The 19,062-nt window shown below is 40.9% G+C and overlaps 1 protein-coding gene across 1 annotated transcript in view; it reads left to right on the top strand.

Annotated features, from left to right (window-relative positions):
* Nucleotides 1–19,062, top strand: part of LOC126272216 (mRNA cap guanine-N7 methyltransferase) — a 107,817-nt gene that overhangs the window by 43,345 nt on the left and 45,410 nt on the right. The window contains exon 6 of the mRNA XM_049974916.1: nt 1,867–1,978. Within this exon, the coding sequence (XP_049830873.1) occupies nt 1,867–1,978 (112 nt within the window). The remainder of the gene's footprint in view (nt 1–1,866; nt 1,979–19,062) is intronic.

Below are 19,062 nucleotides of genomic sequence, written 5' to 3'. Positions count from 1 at the left end.
ATCATGGAGAAAATTTAAACTTTCTTAACCCTTTACACCAACATTCGCTTCACAAAAGAAATAAACATCTGTTACCAAGAAACAAAAAGCATACTGGTGTCAGAACACAAAATATTTCATATACCAACTGCTTAATGTGCCGTATTTTCACCTGATGGCAGAAAGTGGAGTTATTATTTTTTCAGCATACTCTTGTGAGCGCACCAATTAATGACCATACGTAAACTGTTCCTGTGTCGTGCAACATATACAGTCCGTACTGAAGCACTCCGAACACCATCAGTTTAATTACAACCACCCAACACATTTGCTGCATTTTTTATGTTTTCATTAATTAAATTCAGAATCTCTTGTGTTATCCAATGATTTATGCTTGACTTAGTGTGTTTGCCTGTTTGAGTCATTGTTGTCTTCACTATTTTATCCCCCAAAGGTACGTATTTGTCCTCTGTTGTATTCTGTGTCCCTAATTCAATCAGTTGTTGCCTAATGGTCCCTTTGAAGTTACCGACAGTCTCTGATGCTTTCAGTTTATTCAGGTCCCATCTCCTCACTTTCCAGCTTTCTGTGATGTCTTCCATTTTAATTTGCATTTCATAACCAGTAAATAATGGTCAGAATCCACATCTGCCTATGGAAATATTCAGCAGTTTAAAATTGGGTTCTGAAATCCCTGTCTTATCATATAATTAATCAGAAACTTTTCAGTGTCGCGAGATCTTTTTTACATAGGCAGTATTTCTGTTGTTCATACACCTGGTTTCTAATCATGCCTGCATCTCCAGCTTTCCATTTCTCGTGTAGCTGTGTCTGCTTTGCCAATTGACACAGTAGAAGCAACCTGTACTACCTTCCATTCACCAAAAAGCAGAAGTGTTGCATTGTCAAAGGCATACACAAAAGAAAGAAAACTTGTTAGCACTCAAGAGCTATCCTTTGATGAGTTAGAGTAACACACACACACACACACACACACACACACACACACACACACACACACACATGTGCGTGCGCGTGCACACATTATTGTCCCTACATGGTGCAGGCTGGACAGCCGATACCATTTAGGGGCGTAAGTGTGTGCTTCTGCTTTTGTTGAGTGGTCTCTAATCCAAAAGTATTTACATTATACAAGAATTGTCGTATGGCTTTTGGACTGCTTTCTCAGCGAGGTTGAGAAAAGTGGAAAGGAGGGATCTGGCTGTTGTGGGGATGAGGGGAGACAACCCATGCATCTTTCATACCTGAGAAAAGAACTAACAGTTTTTCTAAAAAAAGAGGATAGTTGTCTACTTTTAGAGTGTCTGTCAGCAGTACCGCAATTTCACCTCCTGAAAGTAAGTAGGCCTACTGACTATTTGTATAGAAATATATCTGGATTTTTTCTTAATTTGATTTACAGTTACAGTTTATTGTGCATTTCAAGTTCAATTAAATGTGAAAAAAAGTGTTACATATAGACATTCAATTTTGATTCCTGAGGAACTTTTAGAAGTACACTTCAAAGCATGTGTGTGAGACCAGTAGAAACATTGTTACAGCCAAGAAGAAACATACATACAGATATTTTAATATTTTAATTTTCCATCTTGATCCCTGAATGTTGTTAATGCCCATAAATAACAATTTAGCCATGTGTATGTAAAGTAAAGTATGCAATGACTGTTTCACGAGGTCCTGCAAAAGTGATGCTGGTTGATTTTTTCTTGTACCTTTTCTTGTAAAAACAGTACAGCTATGAAATTTTGATAGTTATGTCAAGATGGGGACTAAAATTACCTCTGTTTTTTCTGTTATCTGTGTTACTTTGTAATTTAGTTATCACAGTGATATATTTGTTGCTGATATTTTGCATATTTTGACTAGGCTTGCCGAAAAATATGGTCTGCAGTTAGTAGCCAAGGAAAGGTTTGGTGAATTTTACAGCCGGCATAAACCAGAAGGGAAATCATTACTTCAAAAGATGCAAGCCCTTGAGGTAATCAAAAGTGTACAACTACTTCATAAAATGTTCTTATTTAGTACTTTTACAAACTGATAAAATTATTCATACTGAATGATGCAGAGCTTCACTAACTGTGTATAGTGATCATTGCTAGCAGGGTATAGGAAATCCATGAATTCTTTTCAATATATAGACAACACACCTTCAGGTATGAGGAACAACTGAGGACATAAATTAACAAAGTGAAGCGACTGTTAGAAACTGTAGTAATTAAGCTCTTGTGAAGTATTTGTACACTGCAAAGCTAAGTTTTATGTAAGAAAATCAGCAGGGAAGTTGTACTTCAGTGAAAACAAAACAGATACAGTTTATCTCATGTCACTAGTTTAATATGCACGTTACAACATTGATCTTTCTCTTAGAATCATTGTTACCTTTGTGTACCATAGAAATAACAACATTGCTACTTACAATGCAGCCAACAGGAATCTTCAATTCTTGAATATATGTAATCATATAATTTACAGAAGGAAAGAGCAGTAAGATACTTTTTTAATTTGTAGAAACTTCCAGTGTCTTGCTTTGTCAGACGGGAGCATGTTGAAAAACAGTTGGAGCAGTATACTGTGCCACACTGAACCATAGAGGAGGACATAAAATCGAAATGGAAATCAGTTTTCGTATTGTGTTGTTACAAATCTCAGTGCAATTGGAGCTGATTTGTATTATTAGCAGTAAATACCAATAAGGAGGAAATATTCTGCGAAGTGTGGGTACAGTTAACAGTAACATTCATAGGTCTCAGCAAGATGTACAGTAGTCTGTTTTGCTTAGTATTCGTACTTTTATCTATTGTTGAATCTAGCTTAGTTTCATTTCTCTGGAAGATAATTCTATAAGATAAAGCGTATTGAAAGTATGGAAAATAAGTTAGCATTTTATCTTAGTCATCACAGTGGGAGAAGCAACGCATGTTGAGCTGAGCTTCTTAATTAATTTATCTATGTGTTGACAGCAATTGAGGTATCAGAAGGTTAAGAGATGTGACACTTTTTAAATTCTGAAAAAATTAAAGTCAAAGTTTACAGGTTATAATTGGTTCTGGATAAATTTTTTGTTCTACAACTTTGTTTCTTTTATCACTAAGATGGTTCAGCTCTTTGCAAAAATGTAACAGTATTCAACCAATGATATTGTTATTTTTGCCACATTTTTGATAAGGTGTTGCACTTACCTCCATTGGCCTCCAACTAAAGAGTTGACTTGAAAAGGAAATATTCAGCTCATAAATGTGTTTTAGAAAATTCTTACTATATTATTAAAATAATAAAACAAGAACGGAAAGGTATTGTCACAGTAATATATTTTTAAAAAATATCTAAAATTTTAGTATATCATAAACAAAAATGTTTATTTTGCTACTTATCAGAAAGTATTTTATTCGTGATCACAGTCCGTTAAATAAATTTGACTAAATTATGCATTAAATTTCAGTGAACCCTCAAAGTTGCAATATTAATTTCCTTTATTACTTGATGACTGGTTTCAAGCCTAAGCTCATTAACAAATCATTTAGTAAGCTGTGCAGTAACATACATTATGACAGCCACATGAATTTTCATTGTAGTTACACATATCTGTAGTATAACTACAATGAAAATTAATAAGGCTGTTGTAATGTATGTTACTGCATAGTTATTGGATGAATTGGTAATGAACTTAGGCTCAAAACTAATCATCAAGTAACAAAGTAAATTAATATAGCAACTTCAGTGGTTCACTGCAATTTTATTGCATAATTTGGTTAACCAGAATAACTTGCTGCTGTCGTGCCTTCCATAATTCTGGAAATTAGTGAAAATAAATTTGATCTGATTCCTAACAGTCTAGCTTTTCTTTCTCTCCATTTCCTTTTTTCGTGTGTCTGCTATATATTTAAGGTCATTGTAAAATTTGTTGTGAATGGGTGGGATGCAATCCATAATCTTTTGAAGATCACTGTGATCTGCTAATTTGGTAGAATTCAAAAGCCAAGGGTGCACAGAAAGTCTTTAAAAACTAAAGTAAAAGGGTCTTTGTTTTCCAGTTGAAACCTTGTCATCTTTTCTATTCCTGGTACCTTTGATACAAGATACTTGTCTAAAGAGGGACAATTCTTTGCCATTGTTCTGGGACAAACACCTCCTTTTGACGTGTTTCTTTGCATTTTCAGTGACAGCAAAATCCTGATCACATTCCATAAACAAATGACGGGGGGGAAGGGGGGGGGAGCACGGGAAGGAAATACCATTATCATCTCACTCAGTCTGGGCTTTGGCTACAACTTAAGATGAAAACCTAATGATTATAACATTCTTATTGTGTCCTCCTCAGTATGCAATTTCCTAGCTGCCTTGCCCCGCATGACCTTCATGCCGCATAAACTTGTGCCAGTAGAACTTTTTAAACCATGGACGCAAAAATTGTATGTCCACAACTGTCTGCAATAAAACGCTTGAGTGCTATAGTTGGCAGAGTCTTATATAAATCAAAACATCTAACTGCAGTGGTCTCATAATCTCTAAAATGAGCAACAACATTAGCTTTTGTCTGCTTTCCTCAGATGAGTCTCCTTTTGAACTTTGAGTGCATTAACATTTTCACTGCCACCATTTTATCAGGTTTTCCAGTCTGTCAAAAGACGTACGTATATCAGTGTGAGGTGGTTTTCGAACTTGAGGTTAAAATATTTTGCAAATATCTATAAGTTCCCTAATATTTAGATTTGAAGAAAGAAACTTCGTGGTTGGATTCCTTGCTCTGGTATAGTGATCATATACTTAGGGACACTGTTGATGTGTTCTTTTAGTAAATCATTTCTTTCTTGTGGAGTTTGTTGGTTGGCTCTTTCTTCAATCTCTAATCTTTGGATGAAACAATGGTATATGTCTTTGACTTTTTTCAGTAATACATTGTCAATTCTCTTTTTAGGTTCAGCCAAAGTTAAGCCAAACAATTCTTTTCAAACTCTTGCACTACATAGGCTGTACCCTGAACTTAATTTTGTCTTTTACTTTGTCTCATTTTTTAATGCTCTTTGGGTCTTTCAGTGTGACTGAAGAATATATAAAAGAAGTTTCTAATTCCCAGTAAGCAGTTAACCTCCAAAAAGCAAATTGTCTTATGGAGTAAGCAATAGAGACAGAACTGCACAACATGTTGAACTACAGAAAATGTGTTGTGACTTCTAGTCATCTCTTTGACATTCCCAAAGAAGAACTGAAAAATGAGTGTGCCCAAGAATGTATTTTTGATGTACAAAATATAATGAAAAGGCTGTATGGTGATCTAGTAAAATTGGACCCTCTTTTACTTGCACTCAACAGCATGAAACTTCCAGAGCATATCAAGGCACATTTCCTTCACCTCAGTATGTGGCCTTGTTTCCCGAAGCCAATGTGCTGTTCTGAGTGCCAGTACTTTGGGCACACTGCTATCAGATAAGGGAGAAGCCACTGGGCATATGTGGGAAGGCTGTTCATGAAGGAGTCAATTGTTCATATGCTGTGTAGTGTGTCAACTGCTATGGTGATCACCCTGCCTGGAGTAGGGACTTCAGTGTCTTCCTTGAAGAAACAAAGAAACAGGAAATAAAACCAACAAAACATATCTTCTATGGAGAAACCAAAAAGATCTACAATGTTGTGCAGCCCCTGATATTTGCTACCTCCTGCATCTGTTCTTAAACAGCCAGTCCCTCATACTGATGCTGCTATACAAATAGAAGTTGCCAGTGTCAGCACTAGTATCTGCATCTGCCAATGCACTTGTTCTGCTGCAGTTATTTTGATGCTGCAGCTATTTCGAAGCCCATACCTCCATCCAGGGCTTCCGACAAGGCTGTGGTTGCTGCTGTTGGGGAGCTCCCTGCTCAGACTGGGGCATGCATCTTGCGCCAAAGCTGAGCCTCTTCATACGGTGGCTCCTCTCCCAGGCTGAAAGACAGGGTGAAAGTGAAGCCCCCTTGATAAATGGCTCATGTCCTCCAGTGGAATGTTAATGTGTTGAGGACACATGAGGAGGAACTGAAGCTCCTAGCACAGTGGGCATCTGTATGCAGGAAACACATTTTAAAGTGTCTGATGCCCCTGTCCTATGGGACTATACAATCTATTGCAAGGATGTCCTGACTGGGGAAAGAGCCAAGGGAGATGATGTGCTGTATTTGTAAATAAAGTGCACACCTCCTCTGCTCTTCCCTCGGCTACTGACCTGCAAGCAGTTGCAGTTGAAATTCACACGTGTCAGAGAATCACAGTTTGTTCACTGTGTTTACCTCCCTCTAATGCATTAGACTCTGAGACTAATCTTGTGGAACAACTCCCCCGCCTGTTTCTCCTCTCGGGAGACTTCGGTGCTCATCATTTCTTGTGGGGCTCGGTCTCCACTTGCCCTAGGGGTCGGGTTTGGGAGGGCCTCTTGACATTCCACAAGCTGTGCATCCTAAACACTGGTACTCCCAATCATTTCTGTGCTGCTACTGGATTATTCTCAGCCTCAAACTCTCGCTGTGCCCATTAACCTACTGTATGGAGGATTGCTTCAACAGAACCCACCAAAGTGGGTGGTCAGCAGGGTTAACTGATGCAATTCAGAGAGCTGGCTGTGTTTAACATCACAACAGCATCCAGAAATGGGTGGACCACATCACATGAGTGATCCATAATGTTGCTGACTTATCCATTCCAGAGTCCTCTGATCATCTTAGGAGACGACATGTACCTTGGTGGACAGATGAGTGCAGTTCAGCAATCTGGGACAGGCATGCAGTTCTATGATGATTTAAATATCGACTGACAGCAGACAATCTCATATCCTTCAATCTCAAGACCCAAGGCCTGATGCATAATTAAGGAGTACAAGAAAAGGTCATGGCAAGCTTTCCTGGACTCTGTAAACCAATCCAATTGCTTTACGAAAATATGGAAGCCATCTGAAGTATTTCCAGTAAACACAGTTGCCTACCAATAACAGCAGTACTGAAACAGGTTTCTCCAAACAATGTCGGTGATATTACTCAAATGCTGGCAGAGCATTTTGCAAAAACTACTGCCAATGCGAGCCAGGATCCGGAATTTCATCGCTACCATGCGACCAAGTTGGACTTCAAATTCAACAGTTCTGAGTCCTGGGAGCCGGAATCGGCACTGTCAGAGGATCTTGATACTGCACCTTGTCACGACCAAGTCTGGTACTGCATGCTGTGACATTTTCCATGGTGTCAAAGGAAATCCCTCTCAAATGTTTTAATCTTTTATTGCAAACAGGCAACTTCCCGAATCATGGGGAGAGGCAATTCTGATACTTCTCAAACTAGGGAAAGAGTGCACATCTCCCAGTAGTTACAGGAGTACTACCTTGACAAGCTGTATAGGAAAGGCCTTGGAGCAAATGGTTAACCATCATCTGGTCTGGTTGTTAGAGACCAGGCAACTCCTTAACCATTCTGAGTGTGGATTCTGGAGATTTTGGTCCACTGTCAACAACCTGACCCTGCTACAGGTGGCTATTTAGCAGTCTGTCCTATGTAAACATCACTGTATGGGCATCTTCTTTGATATCAGTAAGGCATATAACACTACTTGCAGGCACAGTATTCTCACGCAACTGCATTAATGGAGCATTTGTGGCCACCTCCTCAACTCCTTAAAGTATTTCCTGTCTCAGCGGTTGATTAAGACTCGATTTGGTGACACTCTGTCAGGTCGATATGAGCAGGAGAATGGTGTTGCTCAAGGCAATGTTGTAAGTGTTACCTTCTTTGCCAAAGCCATAAACAGTACCGCGTCTATGGTAAAGAATTCTGTACAGCACTCCCTTTTTGAGCAGTGTTGCAACAGTGAGCCGTTTGTTGCAGCTTGCATTTCAGAAGTTAGAGGAGTGGGCTGCGAAGATGGGATTTGAGTTTTCTGCAGATAAGTTGTGTGTGTGTGTGTGTGTGTGTGTGTGTGTGTGTGTTTTCATTCATTTTAATTGTCCTCACCATATATTTAATTTACCTGACTTGTGTATGAGGTACACTATCCTATATTTTAGAGACTTGGCTGAGGTTTCTGAGTCTCATTTTTGAGTCCAAATTGTCGTGGTTGCCACACCTGAGGGATCCAAAAGCCAGCCACATCGTTTCTTGCTGTGGCATTTTCTGAGACATTTGGACACAACAGATAAGGTAGTAAAGAATATCCAGGATGCCCTCCTCCAACTATGACGACTGGGGAAGGAGGTGTTTTTGTGGTGGTTTCCAGGGCACATGGGACTGGCAGGGAATGAAAGGGTGGATCTGGTGCAAAGGAGGGGTGTCCTGATCCTCAGGTATTTCAATGTGCCATGCCTTGTGTGCAATAACCTTGCTGTTGAGCTAAAGAGTCTTGCGTCGGTGAGAGGATGAGCGGCTGGAAATGACAGACAATAAGCTTCATCTAGTAAAGCCATAATGTGGCTGTGGCATACCTCCCGTGACATCGATGGGACGAGGTCCTCTGTACTTGTCTTCGCATAGGCCCAGCCCTATGACACATGGTTTCTTGCTGCGGCAAGAGGACCCTCCAGTATGTGGTGCTTGTGGCATGCAAATCACTGTGTGCCACATTTTATTGGATTGTGTTGTATTGTCCAACCAGCAGGCCGCGTTGGATTTGCGGATGGACCTGCCCTCTCTTTTAAGTGAGTGTTAACAGAGTATGTGGCTCACCCACATTCCTTGTAAGTAGTCAGCCAGTGACATTTGCATGTGCCTTTCTTTGACCTCCCTTGCTGTTTTACTTGTGTTTTAATCACATACAGCTACTTTCACTCTTTCTCCGTTGTTTTAGAGCATGTAAGAGAGAGTGATGGTGTGATTGATTAGAGTGTATGAATGTAAGGGCTCCGATGAAATTGCCATTGAGTCCCCACAAACTCCAAACATAATCATGCGCAGGTGCCAACCTCACTGTAAATTAAACATCATACATTTTCATGTGTGTTTATAAATTTCCTAAGACAGAAAGTGTGGAATAAACACACACATCTCAATTCATTGTTTAACTCCTCCATCTGTTAATACACCATTATCAGTAATTTTTATAGTGTTACACTTGGGTAATTATTACACTGTCTTGCCACGTTCTTCCTTTCTCTCAACTATGATCTGCTAGTCTGATTGAAATTGGTCATCATTAATAAAAATATAATGACCCAGTTGGTGTTTTTCATTTATTATCAGTGTGACACTTTTGTCTCTTACGAACTTATCAAGTCAGCACAATCTCTCCAATACCATGCTAGGTGCAATTCAGTTACATTTCATTGCCAAAAATTATGGTCCTATTATGCAGAAACACATTAACAGGTTGCATATATTCAATAACAGTGCTTTCTCTATAACACTATATAAAGACAAGTCATAAGTTTCTCACTGTTACGAGAAATTTTGAGACATTAATGACCGATTTACTTCAGACTTTTACATAATTTTCTCATAAATGTTCTGACAGATATAGGCCACACTTTTTAAATACAATGCTGGCAAAAAAAAATGCGACACCAAGGAGGAGTTGTACAGTATAAGCGAAAGTTGTTAGGTATGTTTCTACATGTGAAAGATAGTGTCTCTTTAAATTTCATACCTTTTGCATAAGAGTAGTTCTAGTAGCACCACTATGGGGATGCAAATCAGCTTTACTTTAATACTCGCTCTAATGGTTGTGAGCATTAGTTACCTTTGAGATCTGATGTGGCAAGCTGATGTTCGTCAAGAATGTCTAGAAGGTGACAAAGACGCCATTATTAGAACCTCACTGAGTTTCAGCAATGTCATGTAATAGGACTACAAGAAGCTGGCTATTCCTTCTGCGATACTGAAGAAAGACTTTGCAGTAATGTAGACACTGTACACGATTGCTGGCAGCAGTGGTCACGAGAATGCCGCAAGAAGACAGGGCTCCTGGCAGCCAGATGGCTCTACTGAGAGGGGAGACCATCATGTTCGACGTGTGGATCTGCCTATCATACTGCATCTGCAGCAGCTATTTTAGCACCTGTTGGCACCACACACAAGAAACTGTTACAGATCGATTACTTCAAGGACTGCTCTGAACCAGATGCCCTGTTGCGTACATTCCACTGATCCCGAAGCACCGCCATTTGCGACTTCTGTGGTGTCAAGAGAAATTTCAGTGGAGGGTGGGAGGAGATCTATTGTGTTTTCTGATGAGAGCTGGTTCTGCATTGGTGCCAGTAATGGCTGTGTGTTTAGGAGGCCAGTTGAGTGCCTGCAACCAACCTGTCTGTGTGCTAGACATGCTGGACCTGCACCTGGAGTTAAGGTCTGGGGTGCAATTGCATATGACAGCAGGAGTGATCCATGGCTATCCCATGCACCCAAACTGCAGATTTTAACATCATTCTGATGATTCAGTCTCTTGTGCTGCCATCTGTGAATGGCATTCCAGGGGTGTTCTGCAACAGGATAGCACTCACCGTCACGCTGTTGTTGTAACTCAATGATATCCCAACATGTCTCCAATCAAGCACAAGGGACATAATTGGATGAGAACTTCAGAGTCATCCGTAAACAGCTGTATATGTCCCTGTATTGACCGACCAAGTGTAGCAGGGATGGAACTTAATTATCACAAACTGACGTCTGGCACCTGTACAAAATATTGCATGCACATTTGCGTGCTTATATTCAACATTCTTGCAGTTCCTGATCATTAATATACCAGCATTTCACATTTCACATTTACAACGGTTTATCTCGCACTCACTGTAAACTAATCTTGCAATATTAATCACTTCTGTATGTTACCTAGACAAATGTATTTCCAAAGTTTTGGCACTCTACATTAATTATGTCTTGCTGTTGTGATTTTTTCCCCATCAGTGTATATATGGTATAGAAGTACATATATATAAGGGGTGTTCAAAAAGAAACAAGCTGGAGTCTGGAATGCAAAACCAGTGACAGGATGGTAATATTGTGGCAAGCGTAACAAAGTGTGGTTCCAACCAGTGTGTGGAAGTTCACAGCCTGTCGCTAGAGGACAAATGTGCATGTCACGTGACTATACAGAGCTAGCAGCAGCATGCGTCAATCGTCCAATGCTGCCAGTCACATTGCAAACAGTGACATGGTGGCGCCAAAAGAAGAGCAGAGAAGTGGTGTTCATTTTCTGACAGTGGAAGGAGGAGGAACAGACATTCAGCAATGAGTGTTAAAAGTGTACGGTGCACTCTTCATGTCCTTTGCAAGGGTCAAAGCATGGCACAAGTGCTTCAAGGAAGAACAGGAGTCGTTAGCTGATTATGCACGGTCTGGAGCACCACACTGCATTACCGATGGCATTGTCCAGCTGGTGGATGCACTCATTACCTAGGACTGCCAAGTGACAGTGAAAGCCATAGCCGCCGCAGCCAGATTGAGTATCAGAAGTGTTCACACCGTTATGAAGGAACGACTGCACATGTGCAAAGTGGGTGCCCCACAGTCTTCAACCACACCAGGAAGCATGTTGAATGGCCCACTGTCTTGCTCATATGCAACGCTATGCTCTGGAAGGGAATGCGTTCCTGGCCTGAGTGGTGTCATCTCTTCAAACCAGAATCATAACGACAGAGTCTCCAATGGAAGCATCCAGGGTCACCACCACCAAAAAAAGCCAAGGCTATCCACACGAGTGCAGGAAAGGTTATGCTGACATTCTTCTTTGACCAAGATGGCCCCCTTCTGATTAACTTCCTTCAGCAGGGGACAACAGTGAATGCCCAGCGTTACTCGCAAACCATGACCACACTTTGCCAAGCAATCAAATCAAAATGACCAGGCAATCTCACCAATGGGATCATTCTGTTCTACGACAACGCAAAGCCTCATACAGCCATCAAAGTCACGGCACTCTTGCAGAAATTCAAATGGGAGGTTCTTGGCCACCCTCCATACAGTCTGTACCTCTCTCCCTGTGATTATGCCATTTTTGTTCCCCTTAAAAAGGCCCTGAAGGGCAAACGATTCACCTAGATGACGACGTCCAGCTGTACATGTGGAGCTGGTTAACATTGCAGCCCCGGGAATTTTATGAGACAGCCGTTCATGACCCTGTGTCACAGAGGGACGAGTGTCTCCAACAGCCAGGGTCAATACTTCTCACATATAGGTTCTGGCTTCTGTAATAATGTCTCTGGCTAGTTTATTTTCGAATGCCCCTTATATTATACAAATGGGAAAGATTGCTAGCAAAAATCTCAAAGTTCTTCAGTGATTTATTTCATTTCTTTTGTTTAGACGCAGATAGGCTTCAATATGAAACTTCCACATGGGAAAAATATATTAAAAACAAAGATTCCAAGACTTACCAAGCGGGAAAGTGCCGGCAGACAGGCACATGAACAAAACACACAAACACACACACACAGAATTACTAGCTTTCGCAACCGATGGTTGCTTCTTCAGGAAGGAGAGGGAAAGACGAAAGGATGTGGGTTTTAAGGGAGAGGGTAAGGAGTCATTCCAATCCCGGGAGCGGAAAGACTTCCCTTAGGGGAAAAAAAGGACAGGTGTACACTCGCGCACACACACATATCCATCCGCACATACACAGACACAAGCAGACATATTTAAAGGCAAAGAGTAAGGGCAGAGATGTCAGTCGAGGCGGAAGTACAGAGGCAAAGAAGTTGTTGAAAGACAGGTGAGGTATGAGCGGCGGTAACTTGAAATTAGCGGAGGTTGAGGCCTGGCGGATATCAAGAAGAGAGGATATACTGAAGGGCGAGTTCCCATCTCCAGAGTTCGGATAGGTTGGTGTTGGTGGGAAGTATCCAGATAACTCGGACGGTGTAACACTGTGCCAAGATGTGCTGGCCGTGCATCAAGGCATGTTTAGCCTCAGGGTGATCCTCATTACCAACAAACACTGTCTGCCTGTGTCCATTCATGCGAATGGACAGTTTGTTGCTGGTCATTCCCACATAGAAAGCGTCACAGTGCAGGCAGGTCAGTTGGTAAATCACGTGGGTGCTTTCACACGTGGCTCTCCCTTTGATCGTGTACACCTTCCGGGTTACAGGACTGGAGTAGGTGGTGGTGGGAGGGTGCATAGGACAGGTTTTACACCGGGGGCGGTTGCAAGGGTAGGAGCCAGAGGGTAGGGAAGGTGGTTTGGGGATTTCATAGGGATGAACCAAGAGGTTACGAAGGTTAGGTGGATGGCAGAAAGACACTCTTGGTGGAGTGGGGAGGATTTCATGAAGGATGGATCTCATTTCGGGGCAGGATTTTAGGAAGTCGTATCCCTGCTGGAGAGCCACATTCAAGGTCTGATCCAGTCCCGGGAAGTATTGTCACAAGTGGGGCACTTTTGGGGTTCTTCTGTGAGAGGTTCTGGGTTTGAGGGGATGAGGAAGTGGCTCTGGTTATCTGCTTCTGTACCAGGTTGGGAGGGTAGTTGCGGGATATATATATATATATATATATATATATATATATATATATATATATATATATATATATATATATATATATATATATAGTCAACTGACAAATGTCTGCTTGTCTCTGTGTATGTGCGGATGGATAGGTGTAGGGGGGAGGGGGCACGAGAGTGTATACCTGTCCTTTTTCCCCCTTAAGGTAAGTCTTTCCGCTCCCGGGATTGGAATGACTCCTTACACTCTCCCTTAAAACCCACATCCTTTCGTCTTTCCCTCTTTCATGAAGAAGCAACCGTTGGTTGCGAAAGCTAGAAATTTTTGTGTGTGTTTGTGTGTTATTTTATTGTGCCAGTCTACCGGCGCTTTCCCGCTTGGTAAGTCTTGGAATCTTTGTTTTTAATATATTTTTCCCATGTGGAAGTTTCTTTTGGTCTTCAGTCCTGAGACTGGTTTGATGCAGCTCTCCATGCTACTCTATCCTGTGCAAGCTTCTTCATCTCCCAATACGTACTGCAGCCTACATCCTTCTGAATCTGTTTAGTGTATTCATCTCTTGGTCTCCCTCTACGGTTTTTACCCTCCACGCTGCCCTCCAATACTAAATTTGTGATCCCTAGATGCCTCGAACATGTCCTACCAACCGATCCCTTCTTCTTGTCAAGTTGTGCCACAAACTCTTCTTCTCTCCAATTCTATTCAATACCTCCTCATTAGTTATGTGATCTACCCATCTAATCTTCAGCATTCTTCTGTAGCACCACATTTCAAAAGCTTCTATTCTCTTCTTGTCCAAACTATTTATCGTTCATGTTTCACTTCCATACATGGCTACACTCCATACAAATACTTTCAGAAGTGACTTCCTGACACTTAAATCTATACTCAATGTTAACAAATTTCTCTTCTTCAGAAACACTTTCCTTGCCATTGCCAGTCTACATTTTATATCCTCTCTACTTCGACCATCATCCGTTATTTTGCTCCCCAAATAGCAAAACTCCTTTACTACTTTAAGTGTCTCATTTCCTAATCTAAATCCCTCAGCATCACTCGACTTAATTCGACTACACTCCATTATCCTGGTTTTGATTTTGTTGATGTTCATCTTATATCCTCCTTTAAAGATACTATCCATTCCGTTCAACTGCTCTTCCAAGTCCTTTGCAGTCTCTGACAGAATTACGATGTCTTCGGCGAACCTCAACATTTTTATTTCTTCTCCATGGATTTTAATACCTACTCCGAACTTTTCTTTCGTTTCCTTTACTGCTTGCTCAATATACAGATTGAATAACATCGGGGAGAAGCTACAACCCTTTCTTACTCCCTTCCCAACCACTGCTTCCCTTTCATGCCCCTCAACTCTTATAACTGCCATCTGGTTTCTGTACAAATTGTAAATAGCCTTTCGCTCCCTGTATTTTACCCGTGCCACCTTCAGAATTTGAAAGAGAGTATTCCAGTCAACATTGTCAAAAGCTTTCTCCAAGTCTACAAATGCTAGAAACGAAGGTGTGCCTTTTCTTAATCGAGCTTCTAAGATGAGTCGTAGAGTCAGTATTGCCTCATGTGTTCCCATATTTCTACGGAATCTAAACTGATCTTCCCCGAGGTCGGCTTCTACCAGTTTTTCCATTTGTCTGTACACAGACACAAGCAGACATAAACAAAGATTCCAGGACTTACCAAGCGGGAAAGCGCCGGCAGACAGGCACAATGAACAAAACACACACACACACACACACACACACACACACACACACACACACACACACACACAGAATTACTAGCTTTCGCAACCGATGGTTGCTTCTTCAGGAAAGAGGGAAGGAGAGGGAAAGACGGAAGTATGTGGGTTTTAAGGGAGAGGGTAAGGAGTCATTCCAATCCCGGGAGTGGTAAGACTTCCCTTAGGGGGAAAAAAGGACAGGTGTACACTCGCGTACACACACACATATCCATCCGCACATACACAGACACAAGCAAACCGAGTCTGTGTATGTGCGGATGGATATGTGTGTGTGTGTGCGAGTGTACACCTGTCCTTTTTTCCCCCTAAGGGAAGTCTTTCCGCTCCTGGGATTGGAATGACTCCTTACCCTCTCCCTTAAAACCCACATCCTTCCGTCTTTCCCTCTCCTTCCCTCTTTCCTGAAGAAGCAACCATCGGTTGCGAAAGCTAGTAATTCTGTGTGTGTGTTTGTGTGTTTTCATTGTGCCTGCCTGCCAGCGCTTTCCCACTTGGTAAGTCTTGGAATCTTTGTTTTTAATATATTTTTCTCATGTGGAAGTTTATTTCTGTTTTATTTACATCATCATATATATGAGATAAAATTGTATAGTAGATTACGGTAAAATGGCGAAGGTGAATACAAAGTGAAACTACTGGCAAAAACAAAGAGAAAATAAGATGACAGAAAAGATTTCGAAATGCAACAGTGACAATAACAAACGTAATTGTTGGGTTCAGATTAATGATATGAATATAATAGACAACATTTTTGTGTTTGTTCGTGTGTCTATCGACCTGCCAGCGCTTTTGTTTGGTAAGTCACATCATCTTTGTGTTTAGATATATTTTTCCCACGTGGAATGTTTCCCTCTATTATATTCATATCATTAATTTGACCCAACAATTACGTTTGTTATTGTCACTGTTGCATTTCGAAATCTTTTCTGTCGTCTTATATTCTCTTTGTTTTTGCCAGTCGTTTCACTTTGTATTACCTTCTCCTTTTTACCGTAATCTACTACACAAAAATGACATTTTAACAAGTCTAATTTTCAAAAACATCCTCTGGTTTCTCCCAAATCAAGCACTGTGTGTGTGTGTGTGTGTGTGTGTGTGTGTGTGTGTGTGTGTGTGTGTGTGTGTGTGTGTTTTGGCTGACTTAGTTCAGTTTTTTGTACAACACTCTAATAAACTTTCAGATGAAGCTACTATCTCAGGTCCAGCAGCAGAAGAGCTCTCTCTCATACCTTGTATATCAGTGATCCCAACCAATTTACCTAGGAAGGTGAATGACCGTAGAGGAAGAAGCTGCAGATGGCCAGAGAGAAGAAGGGGTGGAGAGATATAGATGGAAGAGGAGGGATAAACAAAGATAGGGGAGAGGAGGAGATGGACAGAGAGATCAGGGAGGAGTACTTTAGGGTAGAGGGGTGGGGGAGGGGGGTATGATAATAGCAACTATCTCTGTATATAAAAGGAAATGTCCTGTCTGCTTCTCTCATCTACGCTCAGTCCAAACTGATAAGGATAGAAATTTGAAATTTGGTGAAGGTGTTGACCTGATACTGTAAGCATCTTTTAAGAAGAGATTTTTCAGAATTTCATACCTAAGGAAGTGAAAGAGTACTTGAAAGATTATTTTTCCCCCTTTTTTAAAAATAATAAGTCGTCATTAAAGAACTACTAAAGCATTTTTAAAGCTGCTTGTATGAAACTTGGCGTTTGATTCTCAGTTGGCAGGCAATAAGTGTTTTAGCAAATTCAGCCAGTAAAGGGATGAAATAAGATGAAAAGTTTTATGAACATATTTATTATGAAAATGTTGAGTCGCAGACAGGCACAACGAAAAGACTAATAAAGCAAGTAAGCTCATACACACATCTACTGTCTCTGGCTGCCAAAGCCAGCCAGAGATAGTGGTTATGTGATAAGTTGCGTTTGGTTGTGTGTTTAGACTGGAAGGTTACATGTTTAGCCGTCTTTTTGTTGTGTCTATCTGCGACTCCATATCTCCACTGTATGGTGAGTAGCACTCTATCCTTTTCGTAATATTGTCATTATTCCATCCAGTATATTCTGTTGTTTTATTACGAAAGCATTTTTAGAGTTAAATCAATGAAAATTTTTATTTGACTTCTCAGTTATAAATAAAAAGAAGTACCTGATTCAGTGTTTTTGAAAATTCAGCCCCTGTGGGTGTGTTTCATGAAAATATTTCATTTACATTATAATATTTTAAAGCTACACCTATAAAAATTGGTGTTTATCTTCTTGGTTAGAAATAAAGAAATGTGTGTTAGGGTATGAAAGTTTCTATGGAATCACACCAAAAACTCAAAAGGCGGAATTAACAATAACCTACTCCTTCTCCAGCTACCAGAAATGTTCTTTGGTCCGAATTAAATTTGGAAAAGATCATGGTTCTGTGGCCTTAATTTGCGTGAAAAGCTTAGAAGGTGTTGCAATTTGTGAACTAAACCAAAGAAAGCTATATAGCAGTCACAACGACAAGTCCTTTGTCAGAATTGCTTAGAAAAAGAGACAGAACTTTAATACATTAATTTTCCAGTAGGCCTAATATATGGTTATAAAATAATTTTTGTTGTAATTACTACTCAAATTAATCATTACTGATGATGAAATAGATACAGTCATCAAATGGGATGCCATGTACTGAAATATCCGCTTGAGATAACCAGGTACACTGTATCTAAATTGTCGGATTTGCACATGAACAATGTATGTAAGAATATATAAATTCTGTTAAATTCATAAAAAGTTTGCAAATCCTATATGAAGAATTAAACAATAGAAAATCCAGGATGGAATGTAACAAAACCAGAGAAGGAAAGTTAATACTCACCATATAGTGGAGATGCTGAGTCACGATAGGCACAACAAAAAGATTCACACAATTGTAGCTTTCAGACATAAAAGCCTTCGTTAGCAGTACACACACACACACACACACACACACACACACACACACACACACACACACACACACACAACTCGCACACATGTCTGCAGCTGGAACCACACTGCAAGCAGCAGCACCAGTACATGATGGGAGTGGCGACTGGGTGGGGGTAAGGAGGAGGCTGGGGTAGGGGGGAGGGGAGGGAGGGATAGTATGGTGGGAGTAGCGGACAGTTTAGTGTTGCAGTTTAGACGGAGGGCAGGAGAGAAGGTGCGGAGCGGGGAGGGGGTAAGTAGCGGAAAGGAGGGAAATAAAAAGAACTAACGAACTTCGTTAGTCACAGTCCTCATCCATCCAGCCCCCTCCCTGTTCCCATTCCAGCACTACACAGCTGTCATTTCACCGCCACACCCAGTCTTTTAATTTCTCTCCTTTCCACTACTTACCCTCTCCCCCCTCTGCACCTTCTCTCCTGCTCTCCATCTAAACTGCAACACTTCACTGTCTGCTACTCCCACCATACTATCCCTCCCCCTTCCCACCCCAGCCTCCTCCTTACCCCCACCTAAGTCGCCGCTCCTGTCATGCACTGGTGCTGCTGCTTGCAATGTGGTTTCAGCTCTCTGAGAGTGCAGATGCATGTGCAAGTTGTGTTTGCTTGAGTGTGTGTGTGTGTGTGCACGCGTGTGTACTGCTGGACAAAGGCCTTTATGGCCAAAAGCTACAATTGTGTGAATCTTTATGTTGTGCCTATTGCGACTCAGCAGCTCCGCTATATGGTGAGTAGCAACTTTTCTTCCCTGGTATTGCTATATGAAGAACTGATTTATTAAATTTTAATACCATGTCTGCAGCTTAGTTTGTATAGACTAAATACACTGTTTTGCGCAGTGGGTAGATTTACACAGGAGCAATGGTTGTTACAATATACAAATTCAATTAAAGAAAAGCAAAAACAAAACAAAAGTCAGTGCAGGTCATACAATCCACACTAGCAAAGCAGCAGATCGTAAG

This window comes from Schistocerca gregaria, chromosome 5, assembly GCF_023897955.1.
Source record: "Schistocerca gregaria isolate iqSchGreg1 chromosome 5, iqSchGreg1.2, whole genome shotgun sequence".
Lineage (NCBI taxonomy): Eukaryota > Metazoa > Arthropoda > Insecta > Orthoptera > Acrididae > Schistocerca > Schistocerca gregaria.
The sequence above is the reverse complement of the archived record's forward strand: the minus strand, read 5'-3'. Positions and strand labels throughout refer to the sequence as shown.